The sequence below is a fragment of the Anguilla anguilla genome, chromosome 6 (assembly GCF_013347855.1).
Source record: "Anguilla anguilla isolate fAngAng1 chromosome 6, fAngAng1.pri, whole genome shotgun sequence".
In the NCBI taxonomy this organism is placed as follows: Eukaryota; Metazoa; Chordata; class Actinopteri; order Anguilliformes; family Anguillidae; genus Anguilla; species Anguilla anguilla.
In genome coordinates this window covers 7,987,166-8,011,110 of record NC_049206.1, presented here as the reverse complement: position 1 = coordinate 8,011,110, position 23,945 = coordinate 7,987,166, and the positions used below count along the sequence as shown (strand labels likewise).

The 23,945-nt window shown below is 54.8% G+C and overlaps 1 protein-coding gene across 1 annotated transcript in view; it reads right to left on the bottom strand.

The window, feature by feature from the left end:
- Nucleotides 1-547: 547 nt before the first annotated feature.
- Nucleotides 548-23,945, bottom strand: part of ptch2 (patched 2) — a 40,527-nt gene continuing 17,129 nt past the window's right edge. Inside the window, exons 5-22 of the mRNA XM_035420802.1 lie at nucleotides 23,706-23,797; nucleotides 19,782-19,977; nucleotides 19,128-19,249; nucleotides 17,892-18,039; nucleotides 16,835-16,966; nucleotides 16,377-16,532; nucleotides 16,185-16,277; nucleotides 15,736-15,861; nucleotides 14,799-14,917; nucleotides 13,841-14,601; nucleotides 12,288-12,430; nucleotides 11,995-12,175; nucleotides 11,224-11,504; nucleotides 9,100-9,237; nucleotides 8,604-8,746; nucleotides 3,555-3,963; nucleotides 2,727-3,261; nucleotides 548-2,306 (exon numbers count right to left, since the gene is read on the bottom strand). Coding sequence (XP_035276693.1) covers nucleotides 2,272-2,306; nucleotides 2,727-3,261; nucleotides 3,555-3,963; nucleotides 8,604-8,746; nucleotides 9,100-9,237; nucleotides 11,224-11,504; nucleotides 11,995-12,175; nucleotides 12,288-12,430; nucleotides 13,841-14,601; nucleotides 14,799-14,917; nucleotides 15,736-15,861; nucleotides 16,185-16,277; nucleotides 16,377-16,532; nucleotides 16,835-16,966; nucleotides 17,892-18,039; nucleotides 19,128-19,249; nucleotides 19,782-19,977; nucleotides 23,706-23,797 — 3,810 coding nt within the window. The 3' untranslated portion in view covers nucleotides 548-2,271. The remainder of the gene's footprint in view (nucleotides 2,307-2,726; nucleotides 3,262-3,554; nucleotides 3,964-8,603; nucleotides 8,747-9,099; nucleotides 9,238-11,223; nucleotides 11,505-11,994; nucleotides 12,176-12,287; nucleotides 12,431-13,840; nucleotides 14,602-14,798; nucleotides 14,918-15,735; nucleotides 15,862-16,184; nucleotides 16,278-16,376; nucleotides 16,533-16,834; nucleotides 16,967-17,891; nucleotides 18,040-19,127; nucleotides 19,250-19,781; nucleotides 19,978-23,705; nucleotides 23,798-23,945) is intronic.

The following is a 23,945-nucleotide window of genomic DNA, read 5'->3' as shown; positions in this document are numbered from 1 at the left end:
TCAGTCGCACCTCTCCTTCATATTCCAAGTGTACGGTTTTCTCCAAACGAAAGGGTCACCTGTTCCGACAGCAACACCCTCCCCCCCACTCCCCCCCCCCCCCATCCCCTCCCGAAAAAAACCCCAGCAACAAATAGATATAATTATATATAATATATATTTACTCTTTAAAAATAAAACTTCAGTCTGGCGGCTAACATCTGTACAAACTACAAAAATAAAAATTTTATATAAATAATTTATATGGCATGACAAACATTTGAAATAAAACTACAACCCAATGCAGAATGACCCCTCCCCCCTCAAAAAAAATAAAAATCCCCTCCTACCACTTACATACTGATGTTTTTAAGCAGTGGATGTGGGTTGTTTTTTGATTTGTTCTTCCAGAATGTACAGTAGCTACATTATTTCTCATCTCCGCTTGTTTGTGTGAACAGGAACACAAGCTGCCATTTAAATCAAATACATTTCCCTGCATTTAAACTGGCAGTGATGTGACCAATAGTGAACCATTACATTTTTTTCTTTTCTTTTTTCTTTTTTCTTTTTTTTGCTTGAGACAAAGAAAGGTATAAATAAAAAAATGAAAAATTCAAACACAGAAATACTGGCAAAGCCTAAACTGACTATAAAGGAACAGAGAAGAGCACCCTTCTGGCCTGGAGGCGCAAGCCCCCCTGTTTGACATCACAAGTTGCCCTTGTGCCAGCCTGACCAAAAAAAAAAAAAAAATTTTAAAAAGAATAGCTTGCTCACAATTGCACAGGACAGTAGTAATATGTACCACCGCCCTAAAGCAGCCAACAAGTGTTAACAAAAAACCTCCCTTTCATTTTTTTTGTTGTTGTTAAATTCCCTTTGAATATAAAATTGGGTGAACACTGCATTCATCATAACCACCCCCTACTCAAAACAGGAAAAAAAAAAAAAAAGGTAACAAACTGACTTCACCCAAAATACAGCTTAGATACTAGAACAATTCCTTATCTCACAGCTTCTTCAAGTAAAACAAAATGCGGACTGCGAATGAATGGGTCGAAGTTTTCAACAGGACAACGAACAGTCGCGGTGGATGGTACTAAGAAAGCTCAGAGGTACAGTAAATCAAAAAGTGAAATCTTGTAACAGACATATTGAGAACTACAATACACGGTGGTGCCCTTGCCGCATTAAAACAGCATCACTTCACGCCTTCAGAACCCACGGCAAATCACATGCTGGGTATTCTGACATAGCTTTTACATTTCTGGGTGCACAGGAAAGCAGTTGTACTGAATACAAGAAAGGATCCCTGCTTGAAATGGAACAAGCTAACCACACCCAAGGGGAAACCTTTTTTTTTTAGAACCAGAATCCTTATCTGTCCTACAGAGTTTATTATTATTATTATTATTATTATTATTATTTATTTTATTTTTTTTAGGATTTGTATAATTTTCAAGCTATTCCATTTAGGTATTTAATTCTTATCCAGGACACATCTTACAAACTAATGAGCAAAGGAAACTGAAAAGGACACACTGGATGCTCTTGTAACGTGTGTAAAGAGAGGGGTCTGCTAAGAAACACCACAAAACACCTTGTTATCTGAGAGACCACAGCACTCCAGAAACACAGCAAGGAAAGGGCCACGCGGACACTTGGAAACTGTAGGTCTGCAAAATGCAAACAGAGTCTGAGGACGGGACTGTTTGAGTCGAGGTTCTACCATTTGTGAGTAAACGAGACGCCATCTTTGACAATTCAGAAGCGCCCCCTTATCAGAATGCGATGTCAGAGAAATAGAACTAATCCGATGTTATTTTCCGTAACTTGCGTCAAGGGGAGGGGGTACTGCATAATTTCAAGGCAAATAATTTCAGTTCTTTCAGAGTAGCAGCGAAAAAACAAACACTGACCTTATTTTCAATAAACTATTATCATTATACCAATTCACTTTTCTGAACGTTTTTTTTACATATTACACATCTCTTAATCTATACAAGGAAGGAGTTCTCCAAAAACCACTTATACATTATCTGACTTTTACATAACAGAATACACAAGTTATACAGTACTCTTTTAAATAGCTTTTCCCTCTTTTTTTTAGTATTAAAATATATATTTATATATTTATATATATATATATTCTTAAAACAAGAACTTTTAATATTTTTTAAAATAAATCCTTTTGTTTGTGTGAGGTCTATATACAGTTCATTGAGAAAGAGTTGGGGGACCAGGACTTTCGAATCGGGCAGCCAGAGATGGGTTCCAGACGAGGGGGGCCTAGCGGTCTTTGGCTGCCTGGTTCCGTGGGCCACCTGAAAAAGAAAAGTGGGGGGGGGGGGGGGGGGGGGGGGGGGGGGGGGGTCAGGTTCGGCGAGCCCTTGTGAAAGCGGAGACCCTGTTTACACTGGCGAAGGCGAGAGCCGACAAGTTGAGCTAGTGCGGAGCTGTGAAGATATTATCATCCTTTCAGAACTATTTACACCCTCTCCCTCCCTCCCTCCCTCCCTCCCTCCTCCCAGCCTGACCGCTGCCTGTATGACTCTGTTTGTCTTGGACCGAAGGCAGGGCACTGGCCTTCACAGAGAAGCTACGTATCGCACCAGACCCAATTAGGCAGATGTGGTCTTAATCCAAGACTCGGAGTCCATGGTCGAAATCCAAGACTTGATTCAAATGACTGCATTAGTGGATTTTTTTTCCCCACCCCCATAAAGTAGTGCAAGCTGGCTTACCTAGAGCCTGCTCAGTGGGATGCTGCCTCTTCTCCTCACATTCCAGGTCTTGGAGCTCCAAGGTGCTCCTCTTGGAATTTTCGGCGGCTTTCCCGCGGGCCTGCGACGTCCCCAGCGTTTCCTCGAAACAGTCCGATTCGCTGTCGTCGAACCCCTCGTGCGTGTAACCCCTGTAGGACCCCGGCAAGCTGGGGTGCACGGCCACCGTCACCGAGGCGGTGGCGGTAACCATAGTGACGGCACTACCGGGCCCCTGAACTCTGGTTCCCGCATTGTAGCCCGGCATCGTAGTCCTGTTATGATGCGGCCTGCTACTGTACTGAGGCCTGGGGCCACAGTGATTAGTCCTGCCGGGACCCTGAGGTCTGTCGCTGGGTAAATGTTGCCTCTTGGGTCCCTGGTCCTGGGTGTAATCCTGCTTTTTATCCCATCGGGCAATCTGGGAGCTGACGGAGGTGACGGTGGGCTGACCGGCTCCATTTAGATGCTCTTTCCTGGTGGCGACGTTCGAGCTTTCGCTGTATGGCTTTACCACCTGCGAGAGAGGCACAGACACAAGATGCTTTATTTTCCTCAAAGGGGAACCAGGTGGCGCAGATCAATTCAGCTTACATTTACTTTTTGATCAAAGTCAACGGACCTTTGCGAGCTCAGCCGCTCTGAACAAACTACAGAACAGCGACTACAAAGGACACCATTATGGCACCGTTTTTAAAATGGCCGCGCCAAGAAGCTCGACGACTTCAGACGAAAGGAGCGAGGTCAGCGCAGAGGACCGGACTGTGTGAGGAGGGATGTTGACGGTTGATAGGGGGGACGAGACCGTACCGTGAGTTTGGGGAAGCTGGGGTTCTTGCTGGCCTCCAGCAGGATGTGGGACGTGGGCGGGGGCGTGGGGGCCGCCAGGTAGGCGCTGCGGTCGCGGTGCTTGTACTCCTCCTCGGCCAGGCCCGACGCGGTGGTGGTGGTCTCGGAGTAGTACTCGGAGGAGTCCTCCGACTCGGAGAAGGCGTGGCGGCGGGGTCCCTGCGGCGGCGGGGGGTAGCGGCCGCCGTAGTAGCCGTGGTGATTCATGGGCGGCGGGAGGGGCTCCGGGGACGGCGTGGGCAGGCGGCTGCCGTTGTCGGCGGGCGTGACCTCGGCGGGGGGGCCCATGATGGACAGGAGGACGGGCAGCAGGACAAGGCCGTTCAGGACCCCCAGGAGCGTCAGGATGGCGAGGACGGCGAAAAAGTACCTGCGCATGGAAAAAAAATGCCAAGGTTACAACAAGGTTACACCAAGGTTACGACAAGGTTACACCAAGGTTATGTCAAGGTTACACCAACGTTACACCGAGGATACGACAAGGTTACCGACGGCCATTCGGGGGAAAAAACAACTCCCCAGAGCAACACGTAAAAAAAAAATACAAAGGTAGGGCGGGTGACGCAGCCAGACTCGTAGCATTCCTCTGACCCACCCCTGACTCCCGCGTGACCCCCTCTGGACTTTCTGCTTCCAGGCCCTGGGCCCTACTCTCTTCCCCTTTTTCCCCTCCATTTCCCCTCCTCTCCCCGCGTCCCCTGCGCTGGCGGCCTGACAGGCCGGAGGAATTCCTGGGCTCCAGTTCGGCAGCGCACGGCCTCCCTCTGGGAGCCCTCATCTATCACCGCAGGACCGCCACTTCCTGAAAATATGTGTTTACATTAGCGAGCAGATCCTACACACTAGCGCCCCCCCCCCCCTCCCCCTCCCCCTCCCCCCCCGGTCTACACAAGGGTAGTAGTGGGGGTGGGGTGTGGTGGTGGTGGTGGGGGGGGGGGGGGGGACGCACCTTCCGCCTCCTGGCTAACACAGTGCTCTCCTCCACAGATTAATATCCGACCGGGTGGAGGTCCTGTTTCAGCTCACGACGCGGTGACGCACCGCCATGTTGACAGCAGACAGGCCCCGGGCCCCGGTCTCTGCAGGGCGGGGGGGCCTACTACGCGTCCATGCTGAGCCTGGCTCTGACCTCACAGCTTTCGACAGCCCCCTCCCCCCCACCCCCCCCCCAAACAGCCCGTCGAAAAGATTCAGAGGACTTTTACACCCGGCCGTTCCTCGAGCGTACCTTCGGTGAACCCCTGCGAAACAGCTTTGAGGCGCGCGGGCGGCAACGTGCCGGGCAAGATGGCTCCGACCCAAAAGCCACCCGGTGAAGGAGGGCACACGCCTCCTTAGGACACCTGCATCGTGACCATTTGTGACAGAATACGCACGACGACGCCTGGCAATCTGAGAACTTCACACTTCAGTTTTCAACCTGAGTAACGGCCTCTCGGTTTGCGAAGGGGACTGCGATTGTGGAGGGTCCCCGTTTCCTAGTGTTTACATCTCACCAACGGGGCGGATGAGTCCCGACTCCTCACCCAATCAGATTAGAGACAGTTTACTCCAGAAGACAGGCTGTTGACACGGCTCCGCGACTCTGTGGTCCCCCGTTTAATAATCACACCGCCTGGCTCGACAAAGGTGTACGCCAACCGCCTCGCCCGCCATCGCCATCGCGTCGCGTGTCGGCGAGCGGAAGAGTGAGCGCGGTGCCCGCGCTCTACAGTGCCCGAGGCCGCGTGGATTCTGGCACCGCGACACTACCCCCCCGCCCCCCAAAAAAAATAAAATCCTTGCAAAACAAAACATGTTTTCTACACATGTCCCGGCGGTCTTCTAGCCATTGCTGAGGGCCAGTTCTGTTTCATCCATCAAAAGCCCCCGGGATCCCGGTGGAGAGGTGGCCCTTCTGTGGGACCCGCGAGGGGCCGTCGGCGTCCGCGCGGCCCGGTGGATGAGTCACGCGGCGCCGCGCCGCGCTCTGTAATGGAGCGCAGGGCTGTAATTTAGGGCCCCGGTTCTCTGCGCTCCTCGTTCGGAGCTCTGGAAACGGGGCCGCTTCTCGGCCACAAGAAAGAGAGCGCATGAGGAAATTAGAGAGGCCTGCACCAGAGCGCCTACATGAAAGAGAGGCTCCCAGCTCTTTTAACTGTGGTTCAGGGCTCCGTGAGGTGGAGGGGAGGGGAGGGCTGGGGGCTGGGGGGCAGGGGGCGGGGGGCCAGAAAAAAAAACAAGGAAAGGGGTGGGGGGAAAAAAAAAACTCCCAGCATTCCAGAAAGTTCTCGTGGCTCACCTCCTTCGAAAGCATTCGTGTCGCTCTCCGGAAGACTTGAGCAACACCAACGTGGACGTTGAAGAGAAGAAAAAAAAAAAAGGCTACATGTTGTACACATCTGGTTGTAACATTTCCCCCTACCAACGTAATGGAAACTGCCGCCTGTTGGCTTGTCTGACTTTGTCTCCACAGACGGTGAGGCTATCTGTTTACCCAAGCGAAATCCACCATTTATCCGACTCGGATTTATGGGAAAATATAATATGAAAACAATCACGTTAAGGAAAATAAGGGCAGAATCTGTTGTGAAGGCTGGCCGTGGGTTAATCGCACCATTAATAGTCAGGGATACGAACCGCTGGGCTCTGTTACTCTCACAGGTTTGTCAGGGATACGAACCGCTGGGCTCTGTTACTCTCACAGGTTTGTCAGGGATACGAACCGCTGGGCTCTGTTACTCTCACAGGTTTGAGCACCACATAAATCTACGCTGAACCAGAACTATTTTTTTGGTGCAAAAATCTAGCATTTTCTTGATAAACCGTAGTAAAGGGTGTTTTAAAGTAGTTTTCATCTTTTCTTTCTCGCCAAGCAGAACGCGGTGAACAGGAAAGTGTTCCTGTCAAACCGGGCTGCCCCCAAAAAGCCCATTTTGACGCTAGTTTTGCGGTCTGGCCCCGGAAGCCCGCCCACCCCGCCAGTCCTGGGCGTAAATTTGAGCGGGGAGCCACAGCGAGCGGGAGAAGCGCGGGACGGAGGTCCCGAAAGTCACGCGATGGAAGCCGCAAGGCCGAGCGGAGGCCCTCTTCTGCTGAGTACCAGGCATTCTCTCTTTCCCTCCTCCCCTCCAGCTCCCTCCCTCCCTCCCTCCCTCTCTCTCTCCCTCCCTCCCTCTGCCTGCCTCATTAACAAAGCCATACAGGCCCCCACTTCAGACTGCCGTTTTTTTGTGATGTTTCCCATTCAACTGTTTGCAGTCTCAGAATGCAGTGTGGGCCGCAGCGCTTTGAAAACCCGGCACGGCGAGGGCAATCTGTTTCAACAAAACTCCCCCCCTACCCCTCCCCACTCCCCCCTCCCCCCCCCTCCTCCTAAAAAAAAAGCCATTTGGGCAAATTCTAAGCCTCCACTTCAAAATGAAGACCCGTAGCCCCCGTCCCCCAGCACAACTTCAGCTCTTTAAAGAGCAGGCCGGGGCGAGGGAGAGACCGAGGGGGAGGGAGGAGCAGACGCAGCAGCCACCTCTGGTTCGGGCCCGAGTCCACTTCCTTTTATTTAGACAGAGAGGCCCACGCTCTGACTATCCAATGTACGTGAAAAAGAAAGAAAGAAAGAAAGAAAGAAAAAAAAAAAGTCGCTTGTTTATTTTACTAAGTCAACATTCCGAAAGTGGAGCGTGATTTATTTAAGGGGGGAAAAACCTAAACTATCCGCGGGCCCTGGTTGGGGTTAGACCTCCAAAGGAGACCGAGTGTTAGGAATTCTGTTGTTTATATAAACTGTAATCTTTTCCATTCGGAGTAGGGGGTGCGGAGGGAGGGTTGGGGGCTGGTTTGGGAGAGGGGATGCTGAGCATGTTCAGCTGTTTATTCCATGTGCCACAGTGAGGAGATGTTTACAGCACAGTATTTATGCTACTCCCCTGCTAGAGGGACCGTTTCCCCCCCCCCTCACCCCCCCACATCTAAACAGGACCTCCCAGCGTGAATGCCCTGGTGTGAGGCTGCAGCCCCCACCCCGATTTCCAGCCAGACCCTCACCACCACCCTCCTCCTCCCACTAAGGCCTTGCCCCCCCCCCAACCCCTTCTCCCTCCCACACCCCTCCCACCACCCTGCCTTCCTCCTTCCTCCTCTTCCTCCTCCTCCTCCTTGTCTTCCTTTGTCTCTTGCAGAATGAAAGGGGGAACTTATCATTTCACCTCCTGGGTGAAGTCGCTGGCTGTGAGAACGGCGGTTGGAGCTGCCAGGACGCCACCCCGGCTGCATTTGTTTATTTTTTTAAAGCTTTTTATTTTTTTTTTCGAAGCCCTGCTCCTCTGACCGAACGGCGCTTTTAAGTGAGGGCTCTGTGTGAGCGCGGGCCGCCCTCAAGGCTGTGGTCCGGGGCCCGGATGAACCGGGGTTTTCGGCTGGAAAGCACGGCAGCGTTTGCTTTTTCTGTACGTGGTGGTTCCCCCTCCCAACCCCGCCATTTCTCTCCCATGGAGGAATTTGTTTTTAGCGGTGCAGGAAAGGGGTACGAGGCCTGGTGGCAGGAGCTCGGCTGACCAGTTCAAACCGAGGGAGGGGCGGGGCCTGGGCTCTTTCTGTGGGCTCTGGAAAGCGTCTGAACCGGAGGCTGTAAGACCAACAGATCCTGTGTGTGTGTGTGTGTCCGTGTGTGTGTGTGTCTGCCCAGGCAGTAACGCAGTTGTGTTTACTAGCAGCTGCTACACACCCATAATGTTTTCTCCATTTGTCGTGAGTGCATGGGAGGGTTGAGGGGTGGGGGTGTGTGTGTGGGGGGGGGTGTGGAGTGACAGGGACAGGTGGGGCGGGGTGGAAACGGGGGCACGCATTCCCACCTGCACCCCCAAAACCTCACCCCTCCGCCCCCCCACGATGAACCCGACAACTGCCTGGGCGTTAGGGTCCTGTCGTCAGGGCCCGTCGTTAGGGAGCGGCGCAGACGTGGTGCGACGCGTCCCCCTCAGTAGGGGGGCGGCGGCAGGAGGGGGGGGGGGGGGGGCGGGGTTTAAGACTCACCTCATGATGAAGTCGAACTCGGAGCCGGCCAGCATGAGCACGCCCAGCAGCGTGGAGATGGCGCCGTCCATCACGGGCGCGAACATGTGCTCCAGCGCCACCACCGAGCGCAGGTTCCTGTTCCCGATCGCCGTCAGGAAGCCCTGCGGAGCGCAGCGGGTCAGTGAGGCAACGCTCGCGGAACATAACGCAACAGCCGTCCCCCACCAAAAACATACTCCAATAAAATATATCACAGAGATACTGCCACACTGCACAATATATGTTTATATCTGAATACTTTTTACCATCAGAATATATGTTTTTAAGAATATATACCGCAGTGATATTTATCATTATAAGTCCATATATTCACATTGCATTGTGGCCATTCCTATTCAATGGTAGCTGACTCTCAGACAAGTAACAGAGGAGAGGAATTCTTGGGTGTCCCTTGCACTGATAGGAGAGTCAGTGTACGAGAGGGGCGGGGTATTTTGGGGGGCGGGGAGCGTACCAGGGCGACGTGGACGGTGAACTCCACCCCGATGCCCACGGAGGCGATGAGGATGACCACGGGGATGGCGCTGAGCTTGATGCCGATGAGTCCCATGATGCCGAAGAGCTCCACCGTCATCATCGCCAAGATGAAGACCTGACGGGACGAGAGCAGCGGGTTAGCCACGATCGCAACGAGCCGGCCGCTCGCTCCCTCACTCGCTCCTCCTCCTCCTCCTCCTCCTCACGTTGGTATCTGAGAACTATTACTCTCTCAGCGCTCATTACCGCCGCCGAAATGCAGCGCACTTAAAGCACTTCCTACCGCTGGAATGAGGCCTGCAGCGGTTACACAAAGCACTTTCTGTTTAAAGTGTGTGTGACTACATTAAAGCGGGTGTGCGTGTGTGTGTGTGTGTGCGTGCGTGTGCGTGTGTGCACGTGTGTGTGTGTATGTATGAGAGAGAGAAAGAGAGAGAGCGAAAGAGAGGGAGAGAGAAAGGAAGAGAGAGTTAGACAGAAAGAGCTAGAGAGAGAGAAAGAGAGAGGGAGTGCAAGAGAGAGGGAGTGCAAGAGAGAGAGAGAGAGAGAGAGAGAGAAAGAGAGGGAGAGAGAAAGGGAGTGCAAGAGAGAGAGAGAGAGAGAAAGAGAGAGGGAGAGAGAGAGAGAGAGAGAAAGAGTTAGCTCCAGCAGTGGCAGGGTGACATCCTCTCAAAGACGGACTGTAAAAGGAGGCCACAGGTCTGAAAAGCAGACTGCAGGCAGTGTTTTTTCCCCCCTTTTTTTATGGGTCTGCTTTTAGCCCTTTTCTCTCTGCCTCTCCGGGCCCTATTTACATGGAAATGGCCCCTGTCCTGACGGCACCGCGGACCGTGCGCACACAAGGGGCCGCGACCAAACAGTCAGGATGCCACTGTCATCTGCACAGCATCGAGTTACCCCCCTCACCTGCTAACCCCTGTCCCGCCCCCCCCACCCCCCCCCCCCCCCCGCTTTCAGGCCCGGGGGAAATGACTGACACTGTCAAACAAAAGACAATATGGGCCCTCATTTCTGTGCTCTGCTCTGCTGTCCCTCTCCTGACATCCTTTCAACCACTAATGTACTTCCTTAAAAAAAAAAAATGGGGGAAAAAAACCCTCTCTGTTTTATTTTAGGAAAAGAGAGAGAGGGGAGTTGTGAGAGTCCCCGGCCTCGCGCGCCCTTTGATGTCGGCAGGGGTCCCGGTTCGGTCACGGTTAAATTGGAAATGTTAAAACCCATTTTATTGCGGCCACATATAGGCTATGAAACTGCAGAGGACACGGCTTAGAAAGGCGACGTGACAATGCACGCTTAGGCCCGGAACGGATCTGCCTCTGTACGGGAAAGCTGTTTGTGCCGTCTCACTCACGGCCCCCATTTTCCCCAAACACGGGCCGAGAACCCGCCGCGTCCCCCCCCCCCCCCCCGCCACCCCGTTATCGCCACCATACGCCCCCCCCCCCCCCCCCCCCCACCACCCCGTTATCGCCAGTCCCCCCCCCCGTTCGCCGCTGCTGCAGTCACCCTAAAAGTCCCATGTCGTCCCCCCAAAGCCGGGACCCCCCCCCCTCGCGGACCGTGGTTGTTCCCCCTGCAGCAGCCGCTGTGTGAAATGTTTCCCAGCCGCTGGGCTGACACGGACCCCCCCCACCACCCCAAACCCACCCAACCCCCCCCCCCCCCCCCCCCCCCCCCCAGCGACACCCACCCATCCGCCACCCACTCCCCCCCTCAGCTCCTGATGGATGGGTTTAGCAGGCCAAGGTCGCGACTGGCCCGATCCGTCCTGTCCCCAATTTTTGACAAAGGCGGTTGGAGGTAAAGCCTCCGGGAAGCTTTGCCGGTCCTTTGCATTTCCTTTTCTAAGCCCTGGCAGCTCGGATTAGAATGACAAAAGGGAGGGGGGAGCGGGGGGCAGAGAGGAGGGGGGGGTAGCGGGGAGGGGGGGTTGGGGGGGGGGCGGCAGCAGCAGCAGCAGCAGCAGCGTCCTCCGGCCAACCCGCCACAGCCCTCCCCAAAGAGAAAAGAACTCCGCGGCGGGGTTATTGAGCTGTGTGCGCGCTGCGGGGCGTGGGGGGGGGGGTGGGGAGGGGGGGTGCAGGGGGGGTGCGTTACTCACGATGACGCCGGCGGTCCAGGGGTTGAGCAGCAGCACGGCGCACACCAGGAAGGTGCAGGCCAGCACCACGCTGACGGCCAGCAGGAACCAGTGGCGCAGGCCGATGTACTGCTCCCAGAACAGGAAGGGGTAGCCGTTGGGGTAGTTGGGCACGCCCTTGCGGGCGAACTCCTCGCAGATGGAGCGCACGCACTCGATGGCCTCGATGAAGTCCGACGTCTGCCTCAGGCCGTTCAGGTAGAAGGGGAACTGGGCGAACTCCAGGGGCTCGGCCGCAGGGACTGTGGGGGGAAGGGGGGTGAGGGAGGGGGGGGCAGAACGGAAATCAGCGGATTATTACATACTGTACCAGACAGCCGGGTAGTTTCAAACACAAGCGAACACATAACAAGTTTGATGTTCTGAAATAACATAGTTTGATGTCCTGAAATAACATGGTTTGATGTTCTGAAATAACACGGTTTGAAGTTCTGAAATAACATGGTTTATCATAGCATATTGCTTTAATTCTTATCAACTAAAATCTCTGCAAACTTAATAACTCATTTATTTTTAACTGTGAGTTGCTGCGTCTTCTCCTGACTGAGAACCAGTGCTAGCAGAATTTCTTGTCCGGGTGGGCTCATAATAATTAAGACAGACGCCAGGCGTATGTACTTCTGTTAATAGGTTGATTAGGGCACCTTACATCGAAGGAATTGGCGGAACTCTGAGTACTGAGGAAGCAGGCCTCAAATGGTAAGAAGGGAGCGGTTGCCCGCGGTTACTCACTGCGCAGGTTCTCCCCGGTGGTGTCGTACTTGTCGTGGATCCACTCGCGGGGGTGCGGGTAGAAGTTGGCCTGGGAGGCGGCGTACCCCAGCGGGTCGTTGCTGACCCAGACGGTCAGGTAGATGTAGAAGATGTCCGGGTGCACCAGGCCCTCCTCGTCGACCAGGCGACGGGTGGTCAGCTGCGCGGAGGGGAGGAGGAAGATGAGGTCAGGCGGAGAGGGGCGGGGCGTGCGGACTGGGAAGAGGAGCAATGGAGGAGGGCGGGGACGGGGGCGGGACTAGGGTACGCACCTGGCTGAAGTTGAAGGGGTCCTTCTTGGAGCCGGTCTGGATGAGCAGCTTGTAGGCCAGCACGCCGTCCTCGGTGCCGTTGCGGTAGCTGTCCCAGGTGATGCGGCCCGCCGCCCAGTCGGCGTCGAACGCGGTCTGCAGGCCTGGAGAGAGATGCATTATGGGTCATGGGCGCGCCCAGCTCTCGGGTATCCACGAGGTGACTGTGGGAGGTGGCAGGACGTCCTGGGGCATCCGGCTAATTAAACAGGCCTTCGGGGGAGCTCCCAGAGAGAGGGCGTTCCCCCGGGAGCGATGTGAGTTTCCCAGCAGCTCCATGACCGTTAACCCAAATGTTTCTGAGCAAGCCTCAAAACCAGCCTTCGACCTCAAACAGCACATGCACACACACACACACATGCTCACACAAACACACACACACACACACACACACACATGCTCACACAAACACACACACACACACACACATGCTCACACAAACACAAACACACACACACATACACATGCGCATGCTCACACAAACACACACACACACACACACGCTCACACAAACACACACACACACACATGCTCACACACACACACACACACACACACACACACATCATGCGTGTGGGCCACGGAGATATAAAACAGGAAAGCCTTTCTTCTTTAAATTACAAAGTCTAGTGCGGTTGAAAAACAGTTTCCAGCCATTCCATAATTACAGGGAAACCCCCCCCAGAAAAAAAAAGAAATAAAATCAAATGAGGAGGGAAGAGGAGAAGAGTCTTTCATGTCAGGCCAGTATCCCTGTTGGCTGGAGAATTCCCCTGTTTCTCTCTCCAGGCCCTGTTGCTCTCCCTTGTTTCACCTTGATTCCCGACCCCTCCCCAACGCACATCAACTGCCCCGCCCCCCAAATCTTTCCTTCCCCTAGCCCTGGGGAAGAGGCCAAGAGGTGACAAAGACAACCTCTAGCCCTCCTTGATCCTTGACACAGCCTGGGGGAGCAGTGTGGCAGGGTGAACTTTCACTGCCTGCTTCCCCCCCCCCCACAACCCACCCCCAAAAAAAACCTCCCCTCTTCACCCGAGTGCTGAAGGTGAACACGCCAGTCAACCCGACAGGCCCAACGCTGAGACTCAAACACAATCCCCACCCCGGGGGCAGCTGACAGCAGTCAAAATCCACAGGGTCCTTCAGCAAAGGAGGCAATATGTACCCCTTTCTGTCACCCCGACTTCCTGTTATTAAATAAAGAATCATTCTACTGTTATAGTGAATGGAAGGAATGGATGTATATGACTGTGTGTGTGTGCGCGTATTAAAAACAGTGTACTATCAATTACGTGCTTAATTTGAAGTACGCACTCTCAGAAAAAAAGGTACCATTCAGTACCTAGAAAGGTACAATCGCTTTTCACTTGCACATTTAGAGGTACAGTTTTGTACTTTTGTACAGAATTTGTACCCTTGTGTACCTTTGTTTCTGAGAGTGTGGAGACACATGCTAATGCTAAGCTAGTGCTAATAAACGTACGTATACAATTATGAATGGGTTGTGGCCTTACCTCTCAGCCAGTCTTGAAAGTAGTGCAGCCACATCCGGGGCAGCCGCTGGTCGCTGTCTCGCACCACGTACTTGACGGAGTTGAAGGCGTTGTGCAGCTGCAGGAGCTGCCGCTGGTTCTTGCCGTAGTCGAAGCCGCCCATGGTCACCAGGTACATGTTGTAGAAGGAGAAGTACTGGAACTGGGCCGAGATGAAGTCGTACTCCTTGGTGTCGCGGGGCACGATGTCCGTCAGGTAGAGGCCGTCGTGGACCATGGTGGTCCCGTAGAGGCTGAGGCCCAGGAGGGCCACGAACAGAACCAGCACCACGGCCTTGGTCTCGGGCTTGAGCAGCAGGGGGGCGTACTTCTCCCGGGCGAAGTCCGACAGGTTCCAGCGGAAGAAGGGCAGGGGCACGCACTCGCGCCCCTCCTTGGTCTCGTCCACCTGGGCCAGGAGGTCGCGGGTGGAGCTGGAGGGGCCGAAGATCTGGGAGCCGTAGGGGTCCGGGGAGGAGGCGGAGGAGGGGGCGGCGGCGGCGGGCGGGGGCACCAGGACGGAGGGGGCGCTGGTGGAGATCTGGGAGGTGGGCGGCAGGATGGTGACGATGTGCTGGCCGGCCGCGTCGCACTGCGTGAAGGCCTGCACCGTGGTGGTGATCTGCGTGCTGGTGGTGATGGTGGGGCCCGCGTACGAGGGCGACGTCGCCGGGTACGTGTGGTTGTCGTTGGCGTCTGAGAACTCCTGGGGCTGGATCTGGATGACCCGGGAAGAGCACGGGCTGCCATTGGAGGAAGGTAGAGGAGGTCAGAGGTCAATTTATGGCCATTCTCACACCAATTTCAAACTACACATAGATAGAATGGCACTTGTGACATCGCCAAAAAGTCACATGACTCTGACACAAATCTCAGTCAGGATAAGGGGTTGACAATGGGCCATTCTGCATCCACAGACCCCTACAGGTATCAGCGTTACCTGTAGAGACAGCACAGGATGTCCAGTCTCTTGTCCTCTCTGCGGTGTAGGTCCAAACTCAGGATGGCGGGAAAGATGAGCAGCACCATGGCGAAGTTGAACACCACGATTATGGCAGCCTGGTGGGGACCAATCCCAGAGAGAGGGAGGGAGAGAGAGGGAGAGAGGGAGGGAAGGAGAGAGAGGTAGAGAGGGAGGGAGGGAGAGAGAGAGGGAGAGAGAGGGAAAGACATAGTTTTTTAGCGCCAGCGTGCCCCAGACCTTGGTTCCCCAGTCGGGCCTGAACTTGACAAAGAAGGCGTCCGTATTCAGGCTCCCTCACTGTTTTAGTGCCGTCGATTGAATCTCGCAAACTTAAAAAGCAGCTCTAAATCACCGCCCCTCCCCCCACCCCCCATCCCGCGCCTCCAAACCTCTCCCCAGCCCTCCCCCTGCACCCCCTCCCGAAACCGTCAACAAGGAACAATCGGCAGAGAGGGGAGTCCCATGGCTGCCCCGACCCTGAAGGAGGCTGGCAGAGGCCCACTACACCCCCCCACCCCCCCCCAGGCCCACATTATATTCGGTATCATCAGAACCCGGACCACCCAGAGAGCAGCGGGGAGATCACAGAGAGAGAGGCTGACGGCTCTGTGATATACTGATATATTCCCCCCCGTTTGATTACTTCTTCCCCTCCCCACCTGAGTTGCCTGGGTGCGGGATGGAGGGAGGGAGGGATGGAGGGAGTGAGAGAGGGAGGAAGGGAGGGAGGGAGCCTACCCCACCGGCATAGGTGGGGAGAGTGATAAAAAGAACAAAAAAAAGCGAGGGCTTTTCTAAATAACGCTCTTCATCAAAGCCGTCTGGGTCCTGGCGTGGGACTGGCGCCCCCCCACTCTGGGAGGGGGCGTGGGGGGGGGGGAGGGGGGGGGCCACGGCGGGTTAAGACGGGTACCTGCAGGGAGAAGGCTCGCAGGGCTGGGATGGGCACCAGGGCTGCCATGAAGAAGGCGATCATGTTGTTGATGGAGGTTAGGGCCACGCTGGTACCCGTCCGGCGCAGGCAGTCACCCGTCCGCTCCTGAGGGGGGGGGGGAGGAGAGGAACACCCAGAGTTCAGAGGGGGCACACACATGGCTTCATTACAGAGCAACAGGGGTGGCCTGGGAATCGGGGGGTTGCGGGTTCCAGCTCGGAGTTCAGTACTCGTGCTCCAGCCGTGTCCCTTACCCCTGAAACCCTACACTGGGTGTGAGTGAGAAATATGTCCAGCGGGAGCGAAAGTGATGTCAGGACCGGGGGGGGGGGGGGGGGGGGGGGGGGGGGGCAGCGAAGTGAGGAGTGAGCGAGTGCGCATTAGCGCCATTAGCGGTTAGCCTGCGATGCTAACGGCGGCGTTCTTGCCTTGAAGGGGATGTTGGAGCCCGTCTCGGTGAAGGAGTGAGCCAGCAGGAACATGTCGTCCACGCCGATCCCCAGAGCCAGGAAGGGCAGCACCTGAGGAGGGGTAAAGGCATTGGGGAAACGGGGGGTTAGAGCAGGAACCAGGGCACCGGGGCATTGTGGGAAACCTGTGGGCGGGGCCTGCGGCAGTACCTGCGTGGTGGCCGCGTTGAAGGACAGGCCCAGGAGGGAGCACAGGCCGAGGCCAGCTGCCACGGACAGCGCCACCAGCAGCACTCCCGCCAGCCCCACGGCCCCCTGGGACTTGGCGCAGTCCCAGCGCAGCATGGTCACACAGGCGTAGGCCAGCTGTGCAGAGAGAGAGAGAGAGAGAAATAAGATAGGGAGAGGTCTGACCACTGAACACCAGGATAGAGCATTTACTACTGGTTTTACTACTACTGCTACTACTAGTGCTACTACTACGACCACTACTTCTACTACTACTACTTAATAATAATAATAATAATAATAATAATAATAATAATGCGTAGAACTAGAATGTTCATTTTCATTAGCATTTACATTAGCAATGCAAACCATCACAGGCCTGGGAAAGGGCATCGGCCAATCAGACGACTTCAGGAAGAGGAAGTGGACGTGCCGCTTACCATGAGCAGGTAGCCGCCGGCCACGCGGATGACGCTGACGTCGGAGAAGGACTTCATGATGTCGTTGAGGGTGGTGGTGGAGAAGGCGTGGATGCTCTGGGTGGAGTTCTCGGGGATGCTCTGGTGCACCACCTGCAGGACGGGGTCACGGTGGATCAGAACCCGAAAACTGAACCGCCCCGCTCCCTCCAAACCAAATGCCACGCGTACCAACCAATCACGTGCCTCCGCGCAACGTACCCTAGTTTTACAAGCCATTGGTCTTTTGTTACTGTTTTTTTTCCTCTGTGCAGACTCTTAAACAGGCGTAATTTATCGCGTGGCGTGCATTAGCATCGTTGCTACGCATAGCCCAAATCGCTGCACTCAGAAACATCTTGAGTTACTCTGCTGACAATTCAAACAAACAGTGAATTATTCATTGGCCTGGCACATCCCCTCCTGACTCTGTGTATACATTTTTGGCGAGCTGCGCACCAGCGAGGTAGCCCCGAGCCCTCGTGAAGCCTGACAACCCAGAAATAATGACCACAGATGCCAAAGGTCAAAGGGCAGGGGGATCAAATGAGATCACATGGTCTCCTGAGCCCTTCCATCAGCACCATGAATGGCCGACAACCTTAGGGGAGCGAAACACCCTGCACTTTGTTTTTCCAGTGACTCTCCAACCCAACTAACCCCCGCCCCTCTTCTCCCTTACCCCTCCACCCCTCACCCCCCCCCCCCCCCCCCCCCCCCACCCCATGCTTTTCCAAGCGGGCATTGCTGGAGGCACTGTGGGTCTCCCCCCTTCAGTCTGCAGGCTGGGTGTCAGCTATCACAAAAACAGCTTGTTCCTATAACTGGGAGTCTGTCAGTGGCCTCCTCGGCAGACTCCATTTACAAGGCAGCTGCGGATTGATGGAATTCAGACAGAGCCGTGCTCCTGCCCCCCCCCCCACCACCACCCCACCCCATGATCCTCGCCAAAATAGGCCTGTCAGCGGGACGGCCCACGCTCGTGGCAGGTAAGGGCTCCTCCGCTCCGGGGGGGGGGGCGGGGCGGGGTCAAGCGTACCTCCACGAACTTGCGCTGCCAGGACTCCAGGATGGCGGTGGCCTTCTCCTGGTTCCAGTTGATGTCGTGGATCTCGTAGTCGTCCTTAAAGTGCTCGTACAGTTGCTTGGGGCTCATGAGGAGGTACATGGTCTGGAGGGCTTCGGCACTGAGGGGGGGGTGGGGGGGGGGGCAAAAAAAATCGACAGCCACAGTGAGACCACGGCCACACGAAGAGTCGGGTTCCAACTTTTTTTTTTTTTTTTTTTTAAAGAAAAAAAACATGGCCGCCGGCAGCCCCGCCCCCAGCCCGCACACACATGATCTGCCGTGAACAGGCCGGCCTACGATGCACATACAATACAAACAGCTCAATTAAGAACGATACAGAATCCCAGTGAAAGATTCAAACCAGTTCCCATGTAAACGGATTCATGTAAATACCTAAGCTGCACTGTATTGTCTAACCCTTCTGAGTGCACACACACCCACATGTGTGCAAGCACTTGTGGTCTACGGGTTAAAGCAGGTGCTCTCATTTTAATACGCATCAACAGATGGTCTACTCATGAGTTTGGCACATATTCTGGGTGGCTTAGTTTGAAAAAAAGAAAAAAGAAAAAAAAAAGTCCAGAGCAAAGATTATAATAAATCATATCACAGTAATGTTTGTGGCTTTTCATGGCCAGTTGTAAAGGATTGTATCACATCCACTGAGATTTGCCAGGGTCAAGATCTGGGCAAAGCCCCAAGATTGTCACTCTATTCCTTTCTGCAGTGGTTTTAAATTAAAACAAGAATTCAAAATACTTAGGGAAGCCCAGGAGTGGGATTACACTGCTGGACTTTTTACTGGGCGTGTTTTTAGACCCTTTCGAACAAGATATCTTCCCCCTGTTTCAGTAAGGCTTATGCAATGTTTGCATGCACATACGTTTTTTAAAAATGCTTCCTGGTCATTTTATTTTTTTTTCTTCTTTTTCTCCCCAAGAAGAGAAGCTCCCTGTTTTTTTCCCCCGTTCTCCAAAACAAATCAGGCCACGGTTAATGTGGCTGTCCATCATGTTTAATTGGTCTATCCTATGCGGGGGTCAGAGGTGGAAACTGATCCTGCTTCATGCAAGGAATTCCTTGGATGTGTGAGGTTATTAGGAGTCAGGAGGAGCCCTCTCTCTCTCTCTCCCCGGCCCCCGTCAGAGTCGCCGCCCACTCCCCCCGCTTCACCCCCCCCCCCCCCTTCCCCCTTCCCCTGCTCACCTCAGCAATGCATCCTGGGAGTCCTTGGCCCTGCCGCCGAGGATCAGCTCCTCCTGCCAGTGCATGAACTTCTTGGAGAAGCCGTGGCAACCGCCACGCAGCTCCTGGGCGATGTCTGGGCTCTGTGAGAGGAGGAGCAGGGGCAGGGGCAGGGGCAGGGGCAGGGGCAGGGGCAGGGGCAGGGGCAGGGGCAGGGGCAGGGGCAGGGGCAGGGGCAGGGGCAGGAGAAGTTAAACGTCACGCTGTGAACAGGCCACACAAAAGCCCTGTTCCAACCATTGCGCTGAACCCGGAGAAGAGGTAAGTCCCCTCGAAACCCTAACAAAGCACACCTCATTCAGCGTCTAGATCTCTCGTCAAGCTGCTAATTAGCAGAATCAGGTGTGCCAGATTATGTCAGTAGATCGCCAGGAACACGGTTGAGCAGCCCTTGACATAGAAGTAGAACTGCATCGTGGGCGTTACGTGGTTAGCCTGTGCAGACGCGACCATAATCGCTTACCATAAGGAGACTTACGCTGTAGCATGTTAATGCTAATAGATGCTAATGGATGATAGTCAATGCTAGTAGACGCTAGTGTTTGTTCGCGCACACGTTCCCTGCCCTGTTTTTCCACCTTCAGAGAGCGTGTTTGGTGTGCAGAGGGGCCGTACCTGGCGCAGTTCCTTGTTGGGGGCGCTCTGGGGGCAGTCGGGGTCGTCGGGGTCCAGGCAGGGGCGGCTCATGTAGGCATGGCCCACCTGGGCCTTCTCCAGCATCTCGCGGAAGCCCTCCAGGGACGTGAACTGGCTGAGCTCCTCCATCAGCTTCAGCGGGTCCAGGTTCATCCACTGGATGTCGGGCATCCCCCTGCGGAGGCCGGAGCGGAGAGAGAGGAGGGCTCGGTCAGCCGGAGCGCCGTCCAATCGGGTCCCGCGAGCAAAGCTCCCGCTCACGCGCTAGCGAGGTGTAGCCGCGCGCCGGAGTTCAGCTGGTGGCCTGCGTCTCTTTCGCCCCCCCCCCCAGCTCTCCCCTAGTTGCTTTAAACCCCCCACCGCCCCCCCCCGACACCGCCCCTAGTGCCCCCCCCCCCCCCCCCGCACCCCCCTCCCAGCCAGCAGCAGCAGCAGCAGATGGCGTTTTTTTAAAGTGGCGTTATTATCCTGTTACACGCGCCCACAATGCGCGGGCGAGGCGGGCCGCCGCCGGGCTGCTCGCCCCCGCCTCTTAACTCCGCGCACGGAGTCATGGCGATTACCTCCGCCTCGCAAACATCTTGATAGGGCTCCTCCGCCGCGGGTCGGCCCGGGGGGGGGGGGGGGTTAGCGGGCAGGCGCTGGGGGGCGAGGGGGGGGGGCGCGGAGAAGCAGCCCTCGTACTGTTCAGTGGGGCGGTGTTTACAAACGCTTTCAGGGGCTGGCCCTACTAGCCTGGGAACACCCGCCAACGTTAAATGTATCATTTACTTCGAGGCAAAGGCAATAATGCGGGCAGCAGGGTGATAACCAGTTGTCAGGCGACAGCGCAGTTCGGCTGCGCAGATTCTGCCACGTAACGCCTGCGCAGTTCCGCTGGTGAAACACGGCGGGTTTTTTTTTTTGTCGCCGAGCTCGGCCGTTCCCCGAGCAGGAGACGCCGGTAGCGAGCTGCGTTTCCGACGCCATACGCCAGGTTCAGAAACGTGATTACTCGGGCAAAAATCCAAAACGCCCTTCAGCCATACACCCTGGATTTCTTGAAACGGCCCCGTGCTTTTGATGCCCCACCCCCCCCCCCCCCCCAGCTCCCCCCTCCCCACCTGGCCAGTTACAACTCTCCACCAAAGGGACGTTAAACCATTAATCTCTTCATCTGTAATCCTTTTGTACTTTTTCTCTCACACTTACAAAGAACAGTTAGCCGTAAATTTCCCAGTTTCCCCCTCGCTACCGCTTCCTTTCCCCTCGTATTAGATTCTATTTTTTTTTTGTTGATTAAAAACAGCGCAAAAAAAACGTAACCTAGTTTGCCCTTACAAATTATAGACGGCTATGTCGTGGTTTTTAAACATAAATGTGCGTGTTTGACGCGCGGCTAACTACGCTAGCTAGCGGTTGTTTTTGTTCTTCTTTTTGTTTATGAAGAGCGGCCATCTTTGAGCGCGGCATGCCGATGCAAACGCTGTGCCTGACCCCGTTTAGCAGGGCAAGTTGTTTGACCTCACATTGCCCTCTCAGTCGTCTGTTGGGGGGGGGGGGGGGTGAGGGGTGGTGGGGTGTGTGTGAGTTGGGACGAGGTGTTCTTACCCCCCCCCCACCACACACACACACACAGATATATCTGCCTCCCGAAATTACTAACACACAACTCTACCGCTAAGTTAAAATTTACCACCAACTTCCATGATGAATAAATCACACTGCCATTCTCGAACCCATGTGTATTTCCACATTTTAAGCAACAAACGCTTGATGTCATAATATGACAGCACATCACTTTAGAGGCATCCTAAATAAATAAAACAACATATATGTGTCTTGAAAAATAAAACATATATTCACGAGGAGAAAAAAATATATATATCTGAGTGTGAGTGAAAACGATTTTGTCCTGGGAGGCTACTAAAAACGGTCGGGAGAGGGAGGAAGGGAGGGAGGGGGGTGCAAAAAAGGACCACAGAAAAGCTGTCCCGAATCTGGGCAGAATCCGACTCCAATAATTCATGAAGACTGGCTTCAGATAAAGCTGGTTCTCTCCCATTCCCACATACCAAGCACCCGGGTCCTGCGGGCGAAGAGACCGGCCTTTATCTGCTCCTGTTTGCTTGAGTGAGCCAGCCTCGGCCCTTTTGTTTTTCCATAGATTGCTGCTCTTTGTTCTCTGAAGTTCTCTCTCTCTCTCTCTCTCTCGCTCTCTCTCTCACCCTCTCTCCCTCTCCCTCTCTCTCCCTCTCCCTCTCTCACTCACCCTCTCTCCCTCTCTCTCTCTCTCTCTCTCTCACCCTCTCTCTCTCTCTCTCTCTCTCTCTCACCCTCTCACCCTCTCTCTCTCTCTCACCCTCTCCCTCTCTCTCTCTCTCTCTCTCTCACCCTCTCTCTCTCTCTCTCTCTCTCTCACCCTCTCACCCTCTCTCTCTCTCTCACCCTCTCCCTCTCTCTCTCTCTCTCTCTCTCTCTCTCACCCTCTCTCTCTCTCTCTCTCTCTCTCTCTCTCACCCTCTCTCTCTCTCTCTCTCACCCTCTCTCTCTCTCTCTCTCACCCTCTCTCTCTCTCTCTCTCTCTCTCTCTCTCTCTCAGCTGAACTGAAGCGGAAGCTAGCGGGGACGTTGGCCGATCGCGGCTCTCCCTTCAGCGACGAGGACACACAAACAAACAGCGCCCGCATTCTACAACGCCCCTGTTTCAGCACCCTCCGAATCTTACGCCAACGTGAAAAGACCGATCGGAAAAGACACCTCGCTCTCGCCCTCACCGAATCCCGCGCAGGACGGAGTCACGGGGCGGGACGGGACGGGAGGTGTATCAGACACCTACGCATTTTTCCTGCTCAAAAAAAGAACCCGGCGTGAGAAAGGCTAGCCGGCGCGCGAGAGCGTCCCGTCCGCTTCCGCCCGTATTTTCCTGCTGAAGATGTTGCTTATCGCACGCACGCCTGAGTCTGCGTCGCGGGCGTGCGGACAAGCGCGTTTACGTAATGATATTTTGTTTTTCGGGCCAGCATTCCGCTTTCGCAAACGAGCGGCACTTTGAGGAGGGGGGGGGGGGAACAGTTCGGTGCGACCGAGGGCCTTGCATAACCAAACTGCGCTCTTAATTTCTTATCCTCTCTTCTATAGGGCCCGCGGTTTGAATAATGCCTATTTTATTTGTTGGGACACTTACAGCTCTGAGCCCTGCCGATTACCATGAGAATGTGGTGTTACCCGTCGCTGACAAAGCTGCCTCCCCCACCGCCACCCCCCCACACCCCCCCACACCCCTCCCGGGCCCCCTCACTGATGGACACTCACTCGTAAACTGAAAGAATGCTTACCATTGTCTGAACCAAATGCCCAACCCCCCACCCCCCCCCCCCCCACACACCAGCAACCATCCCCGCCCTCCCTCCCTCTCCCTGTCCCCTTTCCATGAGGGCCTTCCCCTGGCATTTTTTTTTTTTTTTTTTTGGGGGGGGGGGGGGTGAGGTGGTGGGTGTAGTAGGGGGCACAGTGGCAGGCCTGGTGAGCTGGCTGGTTGGCGTGGCGACAGGACTCACACACAGGCCGTGGCTAAGGTAGGCCTCGTCTTATGCACGACCCAAAATGAGTCCTCATTCTCAAAAAAAAAACAACCCAATTTTCCGGAGTGGCGGCCCTGTTGCTTGGTGAAAAATTGAAGCCCCTTGCCACGGGAGCATGCGCCAACCAGCAAGGGAGATTCAGCACGCTGGCTGCCACTACCCACTCGACTGGGCCCAAACCAGCAGGCACTGCTCTGGTGCCGGCCCCGAGCCAGGAAGTACCACGGTCCAACCGTACAACTAACCCCGCCAGGCTAACCACGCCACAGACTCACTGACCACCGAGCGCTACGCAGCTAGGCAACGCGACAACGTAGCGCGACAACTCGGGGGAACTCACGGCAAGTAGGCGGAGCCTCCCTGGAGCTTGGCGCCCTCCCAGAAGCAGTCCAGAGGAGTGATGATCATGCAGGGAAACAGCCTGTCAATCATCTGGAGAAGAAGAACGAAAAAAAAAACGAGTAAGGCGTCGGCAGCGGCCCAACTGTACCTCCCTGTACCTCCCTGTACCTCCCAGCTCAAAAAAATTACAACTCAACCTAAAGCAGATCAGCAATACCAAAGGTGCTCTATCAGAAAC